Raw genomic sequence first — 21,232 nt, forward strand, 5'->3', positions numbered from 1 at the left:
TTACAGTGAAGAGGAAGACAAATGTCACGAGAATACCAACTTTTCAACGGTGTTCCAAGGAAGTTGTCTCGCTCTCACTGTAAGACGGACCGGGAGAGTCACTCGCAGAAGCTTTTTGGTGGGGTGGTCTGGCGGGGCAGTCGCTATGCCCGCTGATGAAGTCAGTAACAGGGGTTATCATTGGTTGAAAACCCGAGACGGCCCATTAAATCCCGGTCCAGGGTTCTGGGCACTAATCGGGCGCGGGGCAAATCGATAAGAAAATCAAAAATTTCCAGGCTCACAGGAAAAAAAAAAAAGAGGCACCGCCAATCCCGCCTGTCGCTCTTCGCCACGACCACTTGTGTTTGAGTATCTTGAAAATGGGCAAGGCGACCACCCCGACCGACCGCCAAGCGCGCAGACACAATCCCCTGCAGGATGATATCCTTGCTACGGGCCCCTTGAAGAACAAGGTGGGAAAGAAGAAGAAGGGCAAGAACACCGACGACGACGAGGACAATGGCGAAGGCTTTGTCGATGCGACTCGGAGTCGAACCATTCTCAGGCTAGGCCGAGAGCTGGCCGAGGAAGGCGCCCCTGCGAAGCCGGAAGCTGCTGCGAAACCGACCGTCGACCTTTTCGGTATCGAGTCGAGATACGGTGTCGATGTTGGCGGAGATGAGCAGGCGTACGAGGATGAGGAGGCCTGGGGCGAGGATGATGAAGTTGTTGAAGAGGTTGAGATCGATCCGGAAGACCTCGAGACCTATCGTAAATTCCTTCCCGAGGGCGAGGATGATCCTGCAGCGATGCTGAACCAGCACGGCTGGGGCAGCAAGGGTCCTGACGATGATATGGCTGGCGGTGGCACCAACTTGACTGAGCTCATCCTGGAGAAGATTGCCGCGCACGAGGCTGCCGAGGCCCGGAAAGCAGCCGGTGTTCCAGTCATTGACGAAGACTACCAACTTCCCCCCAAGGTCATTGATGTTTACACGAAGTAGGTGGCTCGGCTATGATGGTGTTGGATACCCGTTGCTAACACATGCAAGGATCGGTCAAATTCTGTCGCGATACAAGAGCGGTCCCCTGCCCAAGCCTTTCAAGATCCTGCCCACTCTGCCGCATTGGGAGGACATCATCGAAGTCACCGAGCCTCAAAAGTGGTCGCCCAATGCCGTGTACCAGGCAACGAGGATATTTTCGTCCTCGAAGCCGGGTGTCTGCCAGAAGTTCATGGAGATTGTCGTTCTCGACAAGGTCCGCGAAGACATCTACGAGAACAAGAAGCTGAACGTGCACCTGTTCAACTCTCTCAAGAAGAGTTTGTACAAGCCCAGAGCGTTCTTCCTTGGCTTCCTGTTCCCTTTGCTCTCGAGCGGCTGCACGCTTCGGGAGGCGCACATCGTTTCTGCTGTGCTTGCTAGAGTATCAGTGCCTGTGCTTCATTCTGCCGCCGCCCTGAAGGGTATCACCGAGATGTACGTGATTTTGCTTGTAGCGTGCTGCTGATATGATACTGACATGATTGCAGTGCCGCCCAGGAAGCTTCCCAGGGTACCGAGGGTGGAGGAGCTGCCAACATCTTCATCAAGACTCTGCTGGAGAAGAAGTACGCTCTTCCGTACCAAGTCATTGACTCGGTCGTGTTCCATTTTCTGAGGTTCAGAAGTGTGGACCCAGCGTCGATCAAAGAGGGCCAGTCATTCTCCGGAGACATGGTCAAGTCGCTACCCGTCGTCTTCCATCAGAGTCTGCTGGCATTTGCCCAGAGATACAGAAACGACCTGAGCGAGGATCAGCGCGAGGCACTTCTCGACTTGCTCCTGTCCCATGGCCACCATTCAATTGCACCTGAGATTCGGAGGGAACTGTTGGCGGGCAGAGGTAAGGGTGTGGCGGTCGAGCCGCAGGACGCCCCGTTTGATGGCGACGATACGATGATTGTGGACTCTTGAACGAAACAAAACTGGGTTATGGGAGTTGGAGCTTGGCCAGCCCCTGGGCATTAGAAGGCGTTAGCAGGTCTGATTTGATACCCGCAATCCTAATCGAATGGATTCTGAGAAACCAACTTGCCACACTGTATAATTCCTTCCCTCCGCCTGACACCCTGAGCGTGCCTCCTCGAGCTGTCAGTTTGTCACAAGCAGGCAAGCGGTTGGTACACGTACCCCGGCCTTTCTGTCTCTGACGAAGCCTAGGTGCACGAGCACTATCTTGGTGGATCAAGCTATTCTCGCAAGTAGGTATGAGCCAGAAGACCTGTGCACCTGCAACATTGAGGTCTCTGGCTGTAGAAGAAGAGCTACCCGACCTAACCTCAACCTCACTATTCATCATTATTGTCTCGGGTTTCTAGCACTTATTATCTCGTACCTAAAACCCACCCGTGTTGGTCGCATCGTACCGGGCTTGTTTCCGTCCTGACACTATCCTTCCTTCGCTTGCCGGTTACCTAGAGCATGGCCAATGTTTCGACACTTGCCAGCAATAATGGAGTGACGACACGTCGAGGTTCAGGAAGTGATCCGCCATTGTACGCTGTGCCATTCAACAACCCATTCCACGACTGTAAACGATCGTAAGGCTGCCAAATGCTGGGCGAGATGAGTCATGTCGCTAAGCTTCTGCTTTTCAGACCATCCTCACAATCCTTCCCCGCGGCCCAACGCGATATACAGAGGCTGTCTTTCAAGACGGCTCTACGAATCACTTTCCCCTGGGGATCTTCGGACACGCCTGGAGACAGCTGGGATGGTTCCAGCACACCCAAACCAGTCCCAGGAGACGGTTACTTTGGAAGTCTAACGGCGACACCTCCTACACCGCAGTCACTTTCTCGATTATCACCTAGATCGACACCAACTCTACGGTCGGCAGGGGGTTTATCGTTCACTCCACGGCCGGGCGCTTGTCTCGACCCCCCACGCCCGCCAAAAGAAGGATTTGAATGGGTGTGGTTCCCGGAAGGTTACTGGGCGGAAAGAGAAATCGTCCTCAAGACTTTTCGCAAAAGCAGCAGTGGCAAGCGTTGGAGATGGACTAATAAATCAGGGGGGATTCGACATTCTGTTGCGAGCGAACCGGAACCCCAACTGACAGATATTAATATGTCTCCCAAAACGGCTCTGGGCTCTACGGGTCCCTTAAGCCCCTCTTCTGAGGAGGCACTCGTGCTGTCGTTGCAACGACTGCCAGCTCGCGTTCTGAGGAGCAGCAAGAACCATATCCCCAGCATTTCGCAAACCTTGGGGGTTTCTAAAACATACGTCGAAGAACTCCAGATAACTCTTGAGCCGCCTGCGCCGCCTGCGCCAGAACCCCTCCTAGAGCCGCCGTGCCGCGGAGAGTCTGCCGTTGAATCAAGCAACGGGACCGCAAGAAATCGTAAAGGGATCAAGTTGTTGCCTTTGTTCAAGAGCAAAACGGTAAGTGTGATGGCTGTCTGATTCATCAAGCTTAGACTTTGACACAGCAAAGAAAAAGCCCTCTGAATCCAGTGTCGGAACGACAAACCCACGGCAAAATACTGAGGCATTGAAGAACATCTCGAGTACGCTAATTCCTAAGATCTCAACTCGGTTTAACAACAAAGAAGATCAGACCAGTTCAAAATCAGGTCCAGGGTGGTTCGGAAAAGCACCTTGGCATCGCAAAACCTCCGAAGACACTACCAGCAGCGCTACAAGTTCCGTTCGAGAGGTGTTGGCGGGGAAAACTCCACCTGTGACGCCTGATCCAGAGAGCTTTTATAACCGTATGTCATTCATTGAGTTTCTGTGCCTGTAGTTGCTGAGTTAATGTCGAGGGTTAGGTCAGCACGACTATACGGTGACCCCGTACCCAGCTGGAGTGAGTCCTGTTGATGTCTTCCCCAGCGCAACTTTTGTTGACTGCCGAGGTAGGAAGCTACGCGTGTGAGAACTCCACCTACGCACGAGGATACTGCCGACGGAAAGCCACGAGGATTTTTTACTGACATGACACCACCCGGGAGAGACTATGACACCTGGGACCCGACGCAGCTTTCCAGGTCTGTAGGTACCAAGCGGGTCCACACAAGATGCGACGACGCTCTCTCGAAGAAGCCCAAAGAGTGGTGGGAGGCGAAGCAGCGGACTCAGAGGAAAAGGGAATTGACAGGCCTGCTGAAATTCGAATTTGACATCCCAGAGCACCTTCCGAGCAGTCCTATGTGCCCAGCGAACCCAAAACATGCGTCAGGCGGTAAAGGGCTATGCGTGTACCACGGTAGAAGAAAGACGGGATCTTTACTCAATTTTGAACAGACCATAAGCGACAGGCGTCAAGGATCGGAAGTGTCCATCACTTCCCAAACTGACGAGAGATAACAGCGGGAGGCAGCTGTGAACAGACCATCAGGGTAACACTATCCGTAGCAGCATATCCATTGACCTATAAAAAAAAAACGTCTCGACCAACTTTGGTGCTCCAGATGTTGTTTGAGATGCATCAAAGGGGTAATTGTAGTAGTCGTTGGTCCAACTGAGTGAACGGGCAAGATTAACTGGCAAGATGTGGCGCAGGTAACGGTGTGCCGGGAAAGTGGCTAGTGTAGGCATCCAGTAGCTGGCCCGGTGAGGCTGAACCTGCCAGCTCCAAATTTCGAGGCTGTCAAACTCCCAGTCGCATCCTCATCGCTATTTCTCGTCGCGCTCAATTCATTTCAGACACGTCCTCTAGCGAGACTTTCGAGTAGCCAGAAGCTACAGATACCCAAGCCACGACATCTTAAACTATTGCACTGATATTTCACAATGGCTGCAGTCGAGCAGGACCCTCTACTCCTGCTTCGGCAATCTATCGCATCCAAACGACCTGCAGTTCCGACAGCGTCCGCCGATGCCTCTGCGCCCGAGGTACCCCTCTCAAAAGCCACTCATCTGCTCTTTTCCCACCCGGCTCCCGCATCTGTGCCATTGTCGACACCGACGCGCTTCATCTCCAGCGACCGTCCCGTTGACCTGCGATCCATCTACTTTGCTTGGCTGAACAAGGATGTCGCAATTCCCGAGTACAACGCCAGCGCGACCCGCCTCAACGAAGAATTGGGTAGCCTCGGTACTGTCCAGAATCTTGCCTTTGTCGAACGTCTAGACCTGTTCACTTGGCTGGAAGGTGCTAGCGAGGAAAGTGAACACATTAAACCGTTGGCCGGTGACAAGGAGGGCAAGGATGGCGCTGGAGCGGCCGCGTCGAAGACTGCTCCAGCGACCGCGTCGAGTCGTGCTGGACGTGGCACGTTGGATCCTAGACTGGCGGTGATCTACAATGGCGAGCGCAAGATGGGCGACCGCAATTCCGTGTTGCGCGGTGTCAAGCCTACAGTGAGTTGCGTTCCCTAACCAACCTATACTTGACTAACACGAGACTTCCCAGGACTTCTCTCACGTCCGCAAGCTTGCTGTTCCTTTCATCCAGAAGAAATCCCAGGGCTCTTCGAGCATCGGCACCAATCCTTCCCTCGCCCTCAACCAGAAGCCCCCGACGCGTCGGCCGGATCCCATCATCCTCCTCTCGCCCTCCGCCTCGTCCCTGCTACGCCTGTCCAATATTCGCTCCTTCCTCGAGCAAGGTCGCTTCGTGCAACCTGACGGTAGCGCCGCCGCTAGTATGCTGCACGTCTCTCGTGTTATGAAGGAGATCGACCCCTCGCGACCCATGCGATTCATCCTTGTCGAGGGCCCCGAGCAGTTCAAGCCCGAGTACTGGAACCGCGTCGTGGCCGTCTTCACCACAGGCCAGTCGTGGCAATTCAAGAACTACAAATGGAGCTCTCCCCCAGAGTTGTTCCGCCGTATTCTGGGCATCTTCCTCGGCTGGCGCGGCGAGCAGCCGCCCGATAGTGTCCGCGAGTGGGGACACCGTGTGATGCAGCTCGGCGTTGACCGATGGCGCGACGGCACCGGAGCGAGCGAGGCGGCGAGGTTCAGGGACAAGGAGGCTGCGGAGTCGATCTGGAAGGCCATCGAGGCGAATATGAGGAACAGGGGATGGACAAAGACCACTGCGCCTACCCAGCTTTAGGGTTGAGGGAAAAGGAAACAAGGCGGGCATGCTTGGCGCATAGAGGATAGAAGTCCCCGGGCTCTCGCATGAAGACAAACACGAGCTTACACTATATGTATCACCAAACAGGGCTGGAAAATATTTCACAGCGACGGCGTTTAAGGGCTGATTTGCGCAATGCGGAAGGCGGAAGTGGCCCGCGGTTTCGTGTAGCTGGTATGGATTTCAGGGGCTAGATTGGTTAACGTGATATCAACACTTCATGGACGTGAGATTTGATTCGAGAAAGAAACAAAGGAGCTTGTGCCACCTCTTTCAGGATAGCAGTGGTGTAGGCCAACATCAGAGCAAGACATCATTGCGCTCTTCCAACTGCTACTGGTTGATCTTGCGTCGTTAGGCCAGAGCGGACGAAGGACTGTCGCCCAGGAGAACACTGAAAAAAAAACTTATGCTGAGTTGCAACAGTCAAGGCGATCATCAGTTCCGAGCCCGGTGGTGCTGATCAAGTTTAAATCGCCCGAACCTAGGATATAGTAAGGAACCCCTACTTAGTCAGGAAGGCAGCGGGGGCGGGGCGCTGCAGGGTCTGACGTCGTCTGAAACTGAGGTAGCCAAGTCACATAGCCTCACGTCTGTCTGTTCTACATGTTGTGCCCAGGGGGCAACCAACTTTGGAACGAGACGCGTGGTTGGCGTGGGCGTGGGGAGGTTTACGTAGGTTTGGCCGGCGCAGCAGTTGGTTGCAGGTCGCTGACTGGGTGTATGCGGGGAAAGGATGCAATACCTCGTGCCGGGGTGGCCAGGCTCACGCTAAGCACCGGGTGGGAGTTGAGAGGGCAACATCAGTTGAGCCACAAGACTGAACAGCCTGAATTGGCCGAGATTGTTGCTCTGGTCCGAGATCACTCAGACAACCGCCAGTAGGCCAATAACATTGGGTAATCCTTCGAGTGCTGCTGGATACGAGATCTGCTCTTCGCCCACAATCTTTTACTTCGGTCCTTGGTCACTTCGTTGCGTTTATGCCGAAGTTTGTTTCTCCTTTGTAGTTCCTAGGAGTTAGCTCGGGCCGCCATGAGGTTCCCGAAGATTAGACCATCTTCTACCATCTTTTCCTCGAGACCAAGGCGACTAGAACGCAACGACGTCAGACATTTGCAAGTCGAGACACTGCTCTGAGCATATGTAGAATGTAGGCAGGCCTGCTAGAAGGGGCCGGTGGCTTGACTGGCCTTGGCGCAGACAATCGAGTCGTTGGCTTGAGGCGCTGTGCATCACGCCTCCCGAGAACCCCCCACTAGAACGGTGGCGTAGCTCAGCTGGGCAGGTTGACTAAAGGGGCATTAGGCACATTGGGTGAGGCGTGAGGCAAGGTCCCCACCGTCGGAGGGAGCTTGAGGGGAGCACGCGCCAGGCGAGAAAAGGTGGTGTTGTGAGGTGCGAAAAGGGAACGACGTCTTTTCTGGGAAGGTCCTCGGGAGCTGAGGCGTCCTGTTTTGGAGGGGCAACGCCAACAACAGTGGTCCAGATTGCCGGGGGAGTCCCTGAACTATTCTAAAAATTTAGACCCCTACCCCATAGGTAGCCCTCTTGCTGCCCGTGCAACCGAAACAGACTGGACGGGCCGTCAACAAGAACGGTTCAGTTAATAATAATTGTTTGCTTCTGTATTTCGCTTTCGCAAATCCTCGCCCAGCTGATGCGGCTCTCTTCTTTCCTGTCTTGGCTTGACAACCTCCGACCTTTTTTCTTCTTGGGAACAGCGTCGTGTTGCATCTGAGCCTTTGCAATCTTGCGTCTCGGATACCCACTGCTCGTCCACATTTCGCAAACGCCTCATCTTTGGATTTGCTGCTGCTTTTTGACGTCATCTCGGTGAGTTGCTTCCCACGTCGTAGCGCATCTACCCAATCATCACCGTATGCCCCCTTTGCGACGACCGAGGAAAGACGGTAAGGGACCAGCCACTGCAGACGAACCAATCTACTCCTGCCGTCCGTCTCCGACTGTCTGCTGCGAACTCTCAGCCCCGGACTGCATCTTCGGATCGCTGCTGTGGCTCCCACCCCGCGGTGCCTGGTTCCGTCACCTAGCCTCAACACATATCCGTGCTGTGCAGTAGTGGCCTACTCGACATAGCGCTGCTCGCTGCAAGTGACATACAGCCGACTTTCCAGTGTCGCGGGAGCAACTGCCAACTGCCCAGCCTTCCTCTGCTCGTCTCCCAACCAGCCACTGCTGTCCGCGTGTCGCCCAGCTGCTTACCCCGTCTGACACCACTTCTGTGCTTTCCACCGCGATATCTTCTACTGGCGGACGTCTTTGCTGCTTTGCTCCAACTTCCTCGTGACACGACACAGCTGCTGACACATTCGTTAACATAGTCACTCACTCTTCCACTCTTTCCCCCTTCTTCATCCACGAATACCCGCGACAAACCTTCTATCGACCGACGAGTTTGCCTCTGCCCCGCTGTCAGAGTTACGAGACTGTCTGCTTGGAATCCGGCCGTGCGGTCTGCTGCCTTCCCAGTGGCAACCACGTTGCTTGAGCAAGATCAAATTAGACTGCAAGCTGCGACATCGCATCACTTGCCTACCAAACCGGTTTTCTTCCCAACTTCGCGATTCGTTCAAGACCTAGAAAAGTCGGCATCATTGAAGGGCGTCCCGAGCTTGGTATGCGTTTTAGACAAAGCAGTTAGCACTCGATTACCCGCTAGCCTGTCGACGGTCTCCATCAGGCTTCATTCAGGATGGGAGGAGTTGACGTGACCCGCGACTACTACGCGGACCTCGGGGTTCCAGCAGATGCTGATGTCAATGAGATTAAGAAACAGTTTCGAAAGCTTGGTACGGCGAGGTCTTTCTCCATGCCCCCTTCTGGTTAGCTAATGCCTGGCAGCACTCAAATACCATCCTGACCGGAACCCGGGCAGAGAAGTAGAGGTCAACTCTCAATTCCAGATCATCCAGTCGGCCCATGAGATCCTCATCGACCCTCAGCAAAGAGCAAAGTACGATGCCTCGAGAACACGATCAAGATACCCCGCGGCGTCTGGAGTGAGAGGCAACCCTTGGCAAAATGCTGGCGCCAACTTCCCACCCCCGCCTCGCCGCAATGCGACTACTCGCAACCCGCCGCCGCCACCGCCGCCTTCAGGGGCCAACAAATATCGGAACTTTGCGTCAGGCGCGGCCCCTACAGCCAAAGCACAGCAGGCGAGGGATGATCCAGAGGCGAAGCGAAATGCCTGGCATGCGTTCGAGAATATGAAGGGTCGGCCAAGTCAATCCCAGCCGAAGCCCAAACCCGCAACCACCGAAACCCCGAAGCGGCCCGTTCCGCGAACTCCTTCCCAGAAACAGAGGGCCGAGGCCTCATTCGGACGCAAGGGTGGTTACACGCCTCACTCACCGGTACCTGGTGACGAGCCTCCAGTCAACGCCTCCAACTACTCCACATCTTCGCGACACACCAACATCTTCGCGGACAATGCTCGCAGACAACGTGAGGCAGGCGTGCCAGACCCCCTTGCTCAATTTCGCGAGGCTTCCACAGACCCTCGTCAGAGGACACCTTACTCTTCCCACGGTGGCGAGAAGACCAATCCTTTCGATGGAATCCCCATTGGAAGGGCCAAGAGCACTCGCGAAAGTCCTCGAGAGCCTCAAGAAGGCTATGGCCCCAATCTGTCACCTAGTAGTGCTCGACAGCGCGCGCAAAGCGTTCCACGCCAAGCCAGGACCGAGCCCTCAAGCCCGCGAACAGCAACATCGACACCACAAGATGACCGCCCGAACACAGCAAGCGCCACTGCGTCCAACTCACCCAAGGATCCGTTCAGATCCCGCGCTAGCGCGAGATACACGCCGCCGAATACGGCCGGCGGTGTCCCTTCAGGCAGTAGCCAGGCGAGGCCTGCGAGCTCGCAGATTCCCACTGGTGAGTTTTCCAAGCTTGTAATGAATTCGGGACTGAAGTTAACGTCAACGCCAGGAAATGGAAATGCCCAAGCGACAGGAACGCCCAAGGGGGCTTCAATGTACGAAATTCCTTGCTCTTATTCTTCAGCTCCCCATTCTGCTTTCGCATTTCCACATTCAAATTTTGCATCTACGTACGGCAACAGAACACCATCTGCGACTTGGCAAGACCAAGCAACGCAGCATCAGGTAGCGGGGCAAACAAGCGACGTCGCATCATCCGAGTCATCGTCTCCCAGTGGAGATAACTCGAGAAGCCATTCACTCACTCCATTCGAGCGCAAGCAGGGTGAACTTCTGAGCCGGCTTGTTAAGAGACAAGCACCGGACCTGGCGTCTTTTGGCCGTGAAAAGCGCCAGAATGTTGCCTTTGAGTATGTCATTCCTATGTACCAAGCTAACGAGGGGAACAATAATAGCTTCAACTTCCCGATCGATGACGACACCTTCACTCGCACCGCTCCGCAGCAACCCACGTTTAGTCGAAGGAGCACAGATGACATAAACACCAGTTTCGTTAACAACGACGGCTCCGAAGCCTATCAATTCAGTGCTGGCAGTCCTGTCCAGGACTCAGCCGCCAATGCCCGCTCTCAGTCTGGAAGCCGCGTAGGCCGCCGATCACCGGTCAAGCGCCCAAGTTTGAGACACCAGAAGGACCCTGCTGGTCAAGCTACGAGCTCACCTTCCGCTGAAGGTAAATTTGACGCTCAGGACTGGACACAACAGATAGGAGTGCAAAACTTCGTACCGAAATCAACCCATTCTGCGTCGACCTCGCCAACCCGACTCACCCGAGCGAACTCCAGGAAGACAAAGGTCAAGCCGACGGCAGGCGGCAATGCGGGTTTGGTGAATGAAGATTATGACAGCGACGAGGAGGGTGAGTGGCGAGGCCGCAAGGCAACTGCAGAGCCACTCGGCGCGAAGAGCCCGAATGCCATGGACATCGACCCCCCACACACCGGGGTCACATCTACAGCAGCCCAGTCGAACAGCGCAAGGAATATTCCTGTGGAACCTTCTCGTCCAGAGTGGAGGCCCGGTAATGTGAACGGAGTGCAAGAGGCTGTTCCCAAACTTCCCGCTCGGCAGCCAGAGTTCAACCCCAATGCCGCAGGTTCTGAGGACAGCGAAGAATTTAGGGCTAGCCTCGCTGACCTCAAGAATGTGGCGCCATTCACACAGAACCCTTCCGGTCTAGGTTCACTGAATGACCTCAAGATGAACTTGCCGTTCGAAAGTCAACCTTCAAGCCGGGTCTACATTGAAAAGGAGAAGAGCAAACCGTCGCTCGATTTCCCAGTCATTCCGCAGGCGCCTCGGCCTCCACCTACGTTCGCAGTCAACCTGAAGCCCACTGGTGGTGCCTGGCAGAAGTATACGCAAGACTTCCAAAGTTATGTTCGGAGATGGGAAATATTCAATGCCCAAGTCATTGAGCATTTTAACGCTCGCAAGGCGAACATTGCCGATCTTCGAGCTCATAAAGGTTACTCGTTTCTCATTTCTCGCGGCGACGATGAAATTCAGGAGTATCTCGAATGGATGGCACAGGACAAGGAGGTACGAAGAAAGTGGGCCGTCGCATGCGAAGATCACGAGGCACGCATTCGAGAGTTCATGGTCTACAAGGGCAAGATGTAATGATGGACGACTTGCTACTTGCTCTGAGATATGTTTCTCTTTGAAATGGCTTACTGCCTTCTGATTGCCCTGTTTATTACCTACAGGGTGTATCTTTAACCTTTGACGACAGCTTGGACTGGATGGGAATGACACGGAACGATACCCGGCATTTGGGAGGATATTAATCACGCTTCGACTTTGTCTCTCACTACCTGCGGTTGATTGGCCCGCATTGCACATACGAATGGGTCGTCGACATCATATTACACGACGGCAATTCATTACGACATAGACAGAGGGGCAGGTGTGTACACACACCTTATATTTGCACTACATTTTGCGGTCTGCTCTTTCGCAATGAGTTTCGGGGTTATTCAATTCGATAAGCAACAACGGTCGCGCTGCCCTGGAAATGAAACGCATGGCCTGGGAGGCATAGGCCTTGGTTGTGTACCTGGGCTAATTCGGATGAGATGGGTTGTGTTATATGTACTAGACTATGGGCCGTCTTTTGGGGATGTTCGTAGCAGGATCGGCACTCTTTAGCACTCACGTTGGACGGAAGAGGTGAGATAGACAATCAAGACTATTACAACTAAACTGTGTTCTTCTTTTCGTCTGTGATTCGTTCCGACTCTGCTCAATTTTCATCGTGGCGTCCGAAGTCCAGACTCCTTCGTTGCCGAGCGAGGATTGATGCTGGGAAACAGTTTTCGTTGTGTCTGTATTAGTATAATGGTAGAGTTGGAGTTTCTTACTACAATATAAAGTGTGATCTCTTATCGAGAAACACAAGATACCATGGTCCCTGTTGACCTCGCCGGTGCTTACCACGTTCTTTTCTCGAAACCGCCATCTTGTGCCAGCTCTCTTCTCCCTTCTCCCTACTTTCTTGCTTGCTCACTGCTCACCTGACTCACTTGGTATTTCTTATATTGTATCAGGCTAGTTGGATGGCCGACTCGTAGCATGATCTCCAACAACTCTGGCGCCTGTATTCCTAAGAAAGCTCAATCTTTCGCTTTAAGCCGTTGGCCTCTTCTTGCCCCTAGTCTCTGAGATTTTACGGCGTCATGGTCGCATCGTTTCTTTTCTCTTTTATTCTTCTCGGATTCAGTCACTCAGTTGTTCAGTTAAATAACAAGCGGGGAATTACTCTGGTTCCTGCCTTTAAGAATTGTGGTATGGTGACCTTTGCGCCTCCCAGTTCAAAAACAACGTCATCATCGGTTCCACAATGCTACACTTCACCCTTTCCAAATGCCGAGTGGCTTGGTGTCATGTACATACCGCACTCAAAAATTCTCTAATATCCTCGCTCAAGACGCCATAAGTGAAGCCATTCTGCTGCCGAGAGTTTTCCAGCAAACCTTACAGGAGCTTTGAGGGCAAGCGGCGGGAATGTTCCCGCTGTTAGTAAGCCGGTAGATAAGACCGGAGCTGTCTATACGAGACAATCCTCCCAACTATTGATATGTAAAGCGGCCGCAGAAGTTACTTCCGACCTAGAAGTATCGCCATCTTTGAGGAGAATATAAGAGAGCGGACTTACCTCACACTGCGCGTGGGCTTCGCGTTCCATGTTAGTCCAGGGTTCTTCTTCTCCGTGAAACTTTTACTCTTCTTCGCCTTGCCCGGTTTCGTAGCGCACTTTCTTTCCGAAGAGAGGCTCCTACCTGCCAAAGCCATTACCATCTTATGAAAGTAGCAAGCGGTATCTTCTTCAACCTGGCCCTTTAAGACTTTCTTTCCTACTTCAATACATCATCCGAGTCTATGCCCAAAGAATCAAACCGAAACGCCGAAGATACCTAAACCAACAAAGAGCTAAGCCTCTCTTTCATAACGACATGTCCTCAGAACTCGGGGCGCGTGAGACATTGGCTCTTCCCTCGCTTCGGCCTCAAAAAGCCAAGCCAACACGATCTGTCTTTCAGAAAAGGTCCGACAAGTACTGGCAGCCACACATGTGCTGGCACCAGAACGGGCATCGCCGTGGTGGTCTGCTAAAGCATGTCTGTTGCAGTGTGTAAGTCAACTCTCTTATTCCATCTCATGCCTAGGCAAACATAGAAAGCCAGAAGTCAAAAGTCCCATCTGCCCACCTTCCCGTTTCTGGATGCTTCTTCACACACACCCTATTGTTACCTTCAGTCTGTGAAGCCTCAGACTGGAAGGCACCAAGACAAGATTTACAGCAGTCATCCCTTGTCGTGAGAATCTATAGCCCAGTTACCTTGCCTCAAATCTTTATCAAGTCAAGCGTCTTGCACGTCAAGTCTATAAAACCATCGGCAGCCTCACGCCCACCTAGCGTGTCTTAACTCCCGAGGCTTTCACTCGTAATATGACATGAAGAAGGAGCTACTCCGGAATCTGTCACTTTCTGGCGCTTCCTTCCATGTTTTCCAAATTGCCTGCCTCGCTCCTACCCTCCTCTGGAATAAAACCTCCATTTTCCACATCCAGTTCCCTTCCCCCCACTTCCTCCTACCATCTTCAACAACCAAACTACCACTTCATCTTCACCGAAACCATATCTCAGCCAAGCTGTGCAGTGCTATACTTCGCGTCAGCCTCCGACAACATCTCTACTATTGTATGTGGACAGCCCTCTTCTTCCCTCGCTCTTCTTACTTCCCCTGTCTCCTGCACCCGGTCATCACCAACCCGCCGCACTTCTCCAGCCTACACATCTGACCGTTTTTTCGTATTTTTCACCGTTACTTTCACGGCTGGATTTTTGCTGACCATATTTTACACTTTAGACCTCAAGAATACCACTTCTTCACCATGGCTGAAGCTAAGGGTACTGCTTCTCCCGCTGTCAATGCCGGCGAGGGTGCTTCCTCGGGTGGTCGAGTCGGCGCCTGGACTGAGGCTGAGCGAGTAAGCTATTCTGAGCCGTACTTTCCTTTTGGACCTTAGCTTACACAAAATCAATTAGCTTCAGCTCGTGCTGCGCGTTCTTTCCACTCTCCTTCCCGATGGCAAGGGAGTCGAGTGGAAGAACATCAGCATGCCGGGCCGCACCCTGAAGGCCATCCAGGGTCAGTGGACTGCGATCGTGAAGGAGATGCGCGACCTCAACACGGACGGCGAGGGCAACCCGCCCCCCAAGGCTCGTACTCGTACGTTTACACTTTGCTTCATGCTAACACATCTATGCTGACCTTCTGTAAAGCTCGCAAGAAGTCCACGCCCAAGAAGGCTGCTGCTGCTGAGGATGTCGAAAACGCCGACGAGGATGACAATGCCGACGATGAGGAGCCCAAGAAGCCCATCACCCCGAAAAAGCGAGTTGCGGCAGCTGCCAACACTGGTAGGTACTGAGTAGAGACTTGGCCGAAGAGCACAGTAACTGACTTGCCACTGAGCAGACGGAAGCGCCAAGAAGCGCCGCACTCCTGCCAAAAAGTCGGCCGTCAAGGTCGAGCCTGAACCTGAAACTGAGGCTGAGGCTGAATCCAAGGCCGATGAGAACGATGAAGAGCATTAACTGAGTAGCACTTGATGTCGTCACTCACTTTCATGCTCGTTTCGCCTCTCGCTGGCTGTCAATTTCGGCTTGAAGGTCTCGGCAACATCGTTAAGATGATTGTCTTTCTAGCCGCTTGCTTTCTTTGGTTCTGCAACGCTCATCGATTGATTTGGGAATGAATGCTACGTTGGCATGGCTTGGTTTGCGGAGATGACCGGTCTTACCTTTTGCTTCCTTCTCACTTGGATGGGCATACTCTTCATTGAGAAAGCAGATGCTCAGGGATCTTGGACGTATGCCATTGCAGACAGACACATATTCCAAGCTGCTGAGCCAGCAAAATTTAAAACGTACCCTCTACACTCTCCATTCCTTACCTCGTATTGTGTGCATGTTGATCCCTATGGTGGGTGGTGGTGATGCCTTGAAACCTCGCCCAGCCATGGATAGACATGTTGTCACATGAATCAGAGTGCAGAATAACAGATTCTGGATCAAAAGTGCATCCCAGACGGTCATTCGAGCAGGACGATGTGAGACCTGCATATTCAAGCAGTCTGGAATCCCGCTGGTGGTGTGCTCCATGGGAGCATGATCCATCTCGTCCCATATTGAGCTGCGGGCCAGGCACACACCCGTTGACGTCTGCCTGTCAAGACTGTTAAGCGAACTCCGACGTGCTGCTAGGCTACCTTAGCGAAGGTTACAGGCTTTAGGACGACGCTAGTGTCACATTACATCAGCAGCAGGGGACTAGTGGGGATAAAGGCAGGGATAGCCACCCACTCGGAACATGCACCCATATAAGCGGGCTCTTATGCATCTAGCCTGGTGATCTGGTCTGGGTGGCCCCCATACTGGACACATCCTGTTTGTTTGCCTTCGTTCCGCACCTGAAATTTTTCGACGACGACCAACAAAAAGTTGTTGGTTCTAGATCGTCTTTTCAATACTATTACGCCCTAAGGGATTACATGCGCCGCAGCTTCAGGCCCAGCTACAGCTACAGCTTCCCTGACAGCTAAAAGCTAATTTCCCGCCGCTCTTTTACAAAGACATTGTTCTTTTTGGAGGGTCGCAGTCATCCTTCCCACGCTGGATGCGCTCCGTCCTCGCTCGCAGAGGGACTTACTTGAGCCTTGCATCCACCCTGGTAGCAGCACCACGACCTTGGACAACCTCCACCACCACACTCGCCCTCCCCCAGCTTCTCAGACGCCAACACGAGCTCCCGTTGGCACAACGCGGCTGCTCCCGCACTTCCTTGACCGTTCCTCCCAGCAGCACTAGCTATAAGACCACGCGACAGACCTTCTTTGGCCAGACCCGCAGCCCATTCTCTTCCTCTGCCGTCGCACCTGAGTCCCCGCCACCAGAACACCAGAGTCAGCCTTCCACCAGCATCACCTCAACCACCGCGAGTATGAACGGCAACAACACATCGCCGCGCTCCAAGCGCAAGGCCCCGACGAGCCCCCACAACCTGCGACCTCACAAGCAGCACCGCGCCTTGAATGGCAAGCTCTCTGCTGGCGACAACACCCCCGAGATCGAGCTCGAGCACGGTTCCTTCGTCGAAGAAGAAGACGAATCTGAAATCGAGGACGCTGCGAGGCTGAACAGCATGTTTCCTCTGGCCCAGGAGCCTGAGGCGTGGCAGAAGACCATTGAGAACGTCGTCAGCAACGTCGTCTCCATCCGCTTCTGCCAGACGTGCTCCTTCGATACGGATGCGGCGTTAACGAGCGAGGCTACTGGTTTTGTGGTGGACGCACAGAAGGGGTACGTCCAAGCTTAGCACCAATACCAATGAGAGCAAGACGAAGGGCTGACTTGTTGTGCTACAGATACATCTTGACAAACCGACACGTCGTTGGATCTGGCCCATTCTGGGGATATGTCGTCTTTGACAACCACGAGGAGGTCGATGCCTACCCCGTCTACCGCGACCCTGTCCACGACTTCGGTATCCTGCGCTTCGATCCCAAGGCGGTCAAATACATGAAGCTGAACGCGCTGGTGCTTCGGCCCGATCTTGCGAAGGGTAGGGCAACACCTTGATGGGTAAAATAAAGGAATGGACCCGCTGACATATTGACAGTTGGTGTTGAGATTAGAGTTGTTGGCAACGATGCCGGAGAGAAACTTAGTATCTTGTCTGGCTTCATCAGTCGTCTCGACAGGAACGCACCGGAGTACGGAGACGGATACAGCGATTTCAACACCTGCTACTACCAAGCCAATGCTGCTGCAAGTGGCGGTAGTTCTGGCAGTCCCGTCGTAAACATTGATGGCTTCGCTGTAGCTCTACAAGCTGGTGGACGGTCTGACGGCGCTTCGACAGACTACTTCCTTCCCCTAGACCGACCGTTACGAGCTTTGGAGTGCATCAGGCAGGGTAAGCCCGTCACAAGAGGCGATATCCAATGCCAGTTCCTGCTCAAGCCTTTCGACGAGTGCAGACGTCTCGGTCTGACTCCGGAAGAAGAGGCCGCAGTTCGAAAGGCTTTCCCCAAGGACAACAACATGCTTGTTGCCGAGATTATTCTTCCCAAGGGCCAGTCGGACCAGAAGATAGAGGAGGGTGATATTCTCATCAAGGTAAATGGTGAGCGCGTGTCGCAATTCATTCGTTTGGACGACTTGCTGGACTCGAATGTTGGCAAGACCATTCGTCTTCAGCTCCAGAGAGGCGGCGAGGATATCGAAGTTGAGGTTGACGTTGGTGACCTGCATCACATCACCCCTGACCGCTTCGTGTCCGTGGCCGGTGCCAGCTTCCACAGCTTGTCATACCAGCAAGCCCGCTTGTACGGCGTTGCGTGCCAAGGCGTCTTCGTTTGTGAGGCCACTGGTTCTTTCAGGTTCGACAATGCGGACAATGGCTGGCTGATTCAAACTGTGGACCACAAGAAGACCCCTGATCTGGAAACCTTCATCGAGGTCATGAAGACAATCCCAGATAAGGCCCGTGTGGTTGTAACGTACAAGCACCTTCGCGACCTTCACACCCTAAACACCACAATCATTTATGTCGACAGACATTGGTCAGCCAAGATGAAGATGGCGGTGAGAAACGACGAGACGGGTTTGTGGGACTTCAGTGATCTGGCTGATCCTCTGCCTCCCACGCCACCTGTCCCGCGCTCCGCCTCCTTTATTGAGCTCGAGAATGTGAAGCACCCAGCCATTGCCGACTTGGTGCGGAGCTTCGTCCATGTCAACTGCACCATGCCTGTCAAGCTCGATGGCTTCCCGAAGAACAGGAAGTGGGGCATGGGCTTGGTTATTGATGCGGATAAGGGTCTCGTTGTCATTTCAAGAGCCATTGTGCCCTATGATTTGTGTGATGTGACAATTACTATTGCGGACTCGATTATTGTCGAGGGCAAGGTCGTTTTCCTTCATCCCCTGCAAAACTACGCCATCGTGCAGTATGACCCTAAGCTGGTTGATGCTCCCGTCCAAAGTGCGAAGCTGAGCACGGAGAACATCACACAGGGAGCCTCCACCAACTTCATGGGATACAACAGGATTGGAAAGATTGTTCACGCCACAACTACAGTTACCGAAGTTACTGCGGTGGCAATCCCTGCCAACTCTGGTGCACCCAGATACCGTGCCATCAATGTCGATGCCATCACCGTCGACACAAGTCTTAGCAACCAATGCGGAAGCGGTGTCCTGGTCGCAGACGATGGCACGGTTCAGGCTCTTTGGCTCACATACCTTGGTGAACGATCGCCTTGCACCAACCGGGACGAGGAATACCACCTTGGCCTGGCGACTCCCACTCTGCTGCCTGTTGTCTCCCAGATTCAGCAGGGCATCATCCCCAAGTTGAGGATGTTGTCTGTTGAGTTCAGGGCTATTGCCATGGCCCAGGCCAGAGTCATGGGTGTCTCGGATGAGTGGATCCGCAAGGTTACCGAGGCGAACAAGACACACCACCAGCTGTTCATGGTCAGCAAGCGCACCTTCGAGCGTGACCAGCAGTCGGGAGCTCTGCTGGAGGGTGATATCCTGCTCACTCTCAATGGCAAGGTCATCACCAAGGTTTCCGAGCTGGACATCATGTACTCCCACGATGCCCTCGACGCGGTGATCGTCCGTGATTGCGAAGAAATCCACATCAAGGCTCACACCGCTGCCGCCGACGATGTTGAGACTGATCATGCCATCTCTTTCTGCGGAGCCATTCTACACCGACCTCACCACGCCGTCAGGCAGCAGATTAGCAAGCTGCACAGCGAGGTGTACGTTTCAGCTCGCACGCGTGGCTCTCCATCTTACCAATATGGACTTGCACCCACCAACTTCATCACTCACGTCAACGGCAAGCCGACGCCTGATCTCGAAACCTTCCTCGCCACTGTCCAGGGAATCCCAGACAACACCTGTAAGTCTCGTTGTGCCCCGGGTTTAGAACAATTGCTAATCGTACTGCCTAGATTTCCGCTTGAAGGCCGTTACTTTTGACAGCGTCCCATGGGTCATCACTATGAAGAAGAACGAGCACTACTTCCCAACAATGGAGTGGATCAAGGACCCTTCAGAACCTTGCGGCTGGAGGAGGAAGACGTACGAGGGCGGTAAGGTGTTTGAGGGCGAGGGCCCCGACGGTGTGCTCCCCATTACCGAGGACGCCGAGATGGTTGATGAGCCCACCGGCCCCATCTAAGTAACAGAGCAAACACAACAAACAAAGAGACGTTTATGGTTTCTAGAAACGTCGTCGTATTCCCCGACGGCACTACATACTTCTGGCTCGGCGTTACATGCTGAGTATTTATTTGCCCTCCTTTTTTTTTTTCTGCACAAAGGGGGGAAATGACAATCATGGGAAATTTCAGGACAGGACATGGCAAGGCTGAGGGATTCAAGGGCATGGGCAGGCCAGCGCACGGCCATGAGGACAGCATCTAGCTGGTTGTCTTGTATGTACATGTAAAAAACGGGAGATGTAGAGGCGCGTTTGGAAAACGTGGTCCTCATCTACAGGCTTTCCTTCTTTTAGTCTTTGTTCAATACCCGTTAGACTTCGAAAGGAAGTATGTTTGCATGGTATCTCATCACGTTTTATGTTACCCGACGTCATGTGTATGACTTGAAAGATTTCCCAAGCCGGTGGTTTCCAACCCTGACGCGCTAGATGCTCAAATGCGGCGACACGTTTCCCGACGCTGCTTCCGAGGCTGACAGGCATGCCCGACACCCAGGATCCAAAGAGCGCCGCCTTCCAACAGTCCCTGGCCCCCTTCGGTGTGTACGCCGGCTTGCTGTATTCAACATTTTTTTACAAATTCGGCTCTGCGCATCCTCGGATTTCGACATAAAACAGCCAGTAAAATAACTTCTGATGCTGGTTTGGCGATGCCAAACTTTGCTTTCATGCCTCACGTAAGATACTCGGCCACCCTATCGTCCAGGTGCAGAAAAATAAAGACAACAAAGTGGCCACCATGCAGCCAAGGTGGCGCAATGCGTTATGCTGGACCCAATCACCCCTACAACATCTTTCTATTCCTCCTAAGTTTTGTTAGCCAGAATGCAAGAGAAAATATGTTCCTGCATGCAGTCTTATTAGCCTAGCTATTCGTATCAGAGTCGACGCAACTACGTCCTGGTCCCTATTTGGGTAACAGAGCTGACCCCTTGTAACTTGAGAGAAACAAGCCTTAACTCTTATTCGGACTAGCCGGGAATTGGATGGAGAGGTGATGCGATGTTTCGAATAGAGATATCTGAACTCATAGCTCGAGGGAGTTGTCAAAAGTTAGGGATGAGGGGCCAAAGTTTGAAACGCTGGCATATGCCATCGTTTGAGAGCTTGAGACGGATTCAATATGCTGTTTCATTAAGTTATAAGTCACAGATCTGACTGTGCAAGCCTCTTCAGTATGGTCATTCTTTCCGTCTCGCATAGTAGTTTCTGACTCAGTTGGCCCCGGGGTGGTGTCAAACGTGTGCTGGATGTCTGGCTATGGCGAAACAACAGTTTGCCCAACCAACACAGGGCTCCTAGATTGTAAGCATGTGACGGTTTTTCAACAGGGAGACCCAAAGTTCTACTGCCTGATATTGTATTGACGAGACATAGAACATTGTGGAGACAGAT

General features: G+C 53.2%; 5 protein-coding genes across 5 annotated transcripts; all 5 read left to right on the forward strand.

Annotated features, from left to right (window-relative positions):
• Positions 1-362: 362 nt before the first annotated feature.
• Positions 363-1,940, forward strand: EsH8_VIII_000605 (snoRNA-binding rRNA-processing protein ENP1; the record flags this gene model as incomplete). Its single annotated transcript, XM_083269647.1, has 3 exons — positions 363-982; positions 1,035-1,463; positions 1,517-1,940. 3 exons carry the CDS (start codon positions 363-365, stop codon positions 1,938-1,940), a joined length of 1,473 nt encoding a protein of 490 aa, XP_083129415.1.
• Positions 1,941-4,763: 2,823 nt separating this feature from the next.
• Positions 4,764-6,033, forward strand: EsH8_VIII_000606 (RNA pol II accessory factor, Cdc73 family-domain-containing protein; the record flags this gene model as incomplete). Its single annotated transcript, XM_083269648.1, has 2 exons — positions 4,764-5,333; positions 5,386-6,033. 2 exons carry the CDS (start codon positions 4,764-4,766, stop codon positions 6,031-6,033), a joined length of 1,218 nt encoding a protein of 405 aa, XP_083129416.1.
• A 2,740-nt stretch (positions 6,034-8,773) lies between these two features.
• Positions 8,774-11,651, forward strand: EsH8_VIII_000607 (J domain-containing protein; the record flags this gene model as incomplete). Its single annotated transcript, XM_083269649.1, has 4 exons — positions 8,774-8,870; positions 8,923-9,963; positions 10,018-10,063; positions 10,424-11,651. The coding sequence occupies 4 exons, from the start codon at positions 8,774-8,776 to the stop codon at positions 11,649-11,651; spliced, it is 2,412 nt and encodes an 803-aa protein (XP_083129417.1).
• A 2,775-nt stretch (positions 11,652-14,426) lies between these two features.
• EsH8_VIII_000608 (uncharacterized protein) lies at positions 14,427-15,132 on the forward strand (the record flags this gene model as incomplete). Its single annotated transcript, XM_083269650.1, has 4 exons — positions 14,427-14,522; positions 14,581-14,764; positions 14,818-14,955; positions 15,014-15,132. The coding sequence occupies 4 exons, from the start codon at positions 14,427-14,429 to the stop codon at positions 15,130-15,132; spliced, it is 537 nt and encodes a 178-aa protein (XP_083129418.1).
• A 1,081-nt stretch (positions 15,133-16,213) lies between these two features.
• On the forward strand, positions 16,214-19,795 carry EsH8_VIII_000609 (putative nuclear serine protease HtrA2/Nma111; the record flags this gene model as incomplete). The annotated part of the gene is made up of 4 exons (XM_083269651.1): positions 16,214-16,896; positions 16,962-17,158; positions 17,216-19,513; positions 19,566-19,795. 4 exons carry the CDS (start codon positions 16,214-16,216, stop codon positions 19,793-19,795), a joined length of 3,408 nt encoding a protein of 1,135 aa, XP_083129419.1.
• Between the last annotated feature and the right edge of the window lie 1,437 nt (positions 19,796-21,232).

This window comes from Colletotrichum jinshuiense, chromosome 8 (assembly GCF_051148585.1).
Source record: "Colletotrichum jinshuiense chromosome 8, complete sequence".
Classification (NCBI taxonomy): Eukaryota; Fungi; Ascomycota; class Sordariomycetes; order Glomerellales; family Glomerellaceae; genus Colletotrichum; species Colletotrichum jinshuiense.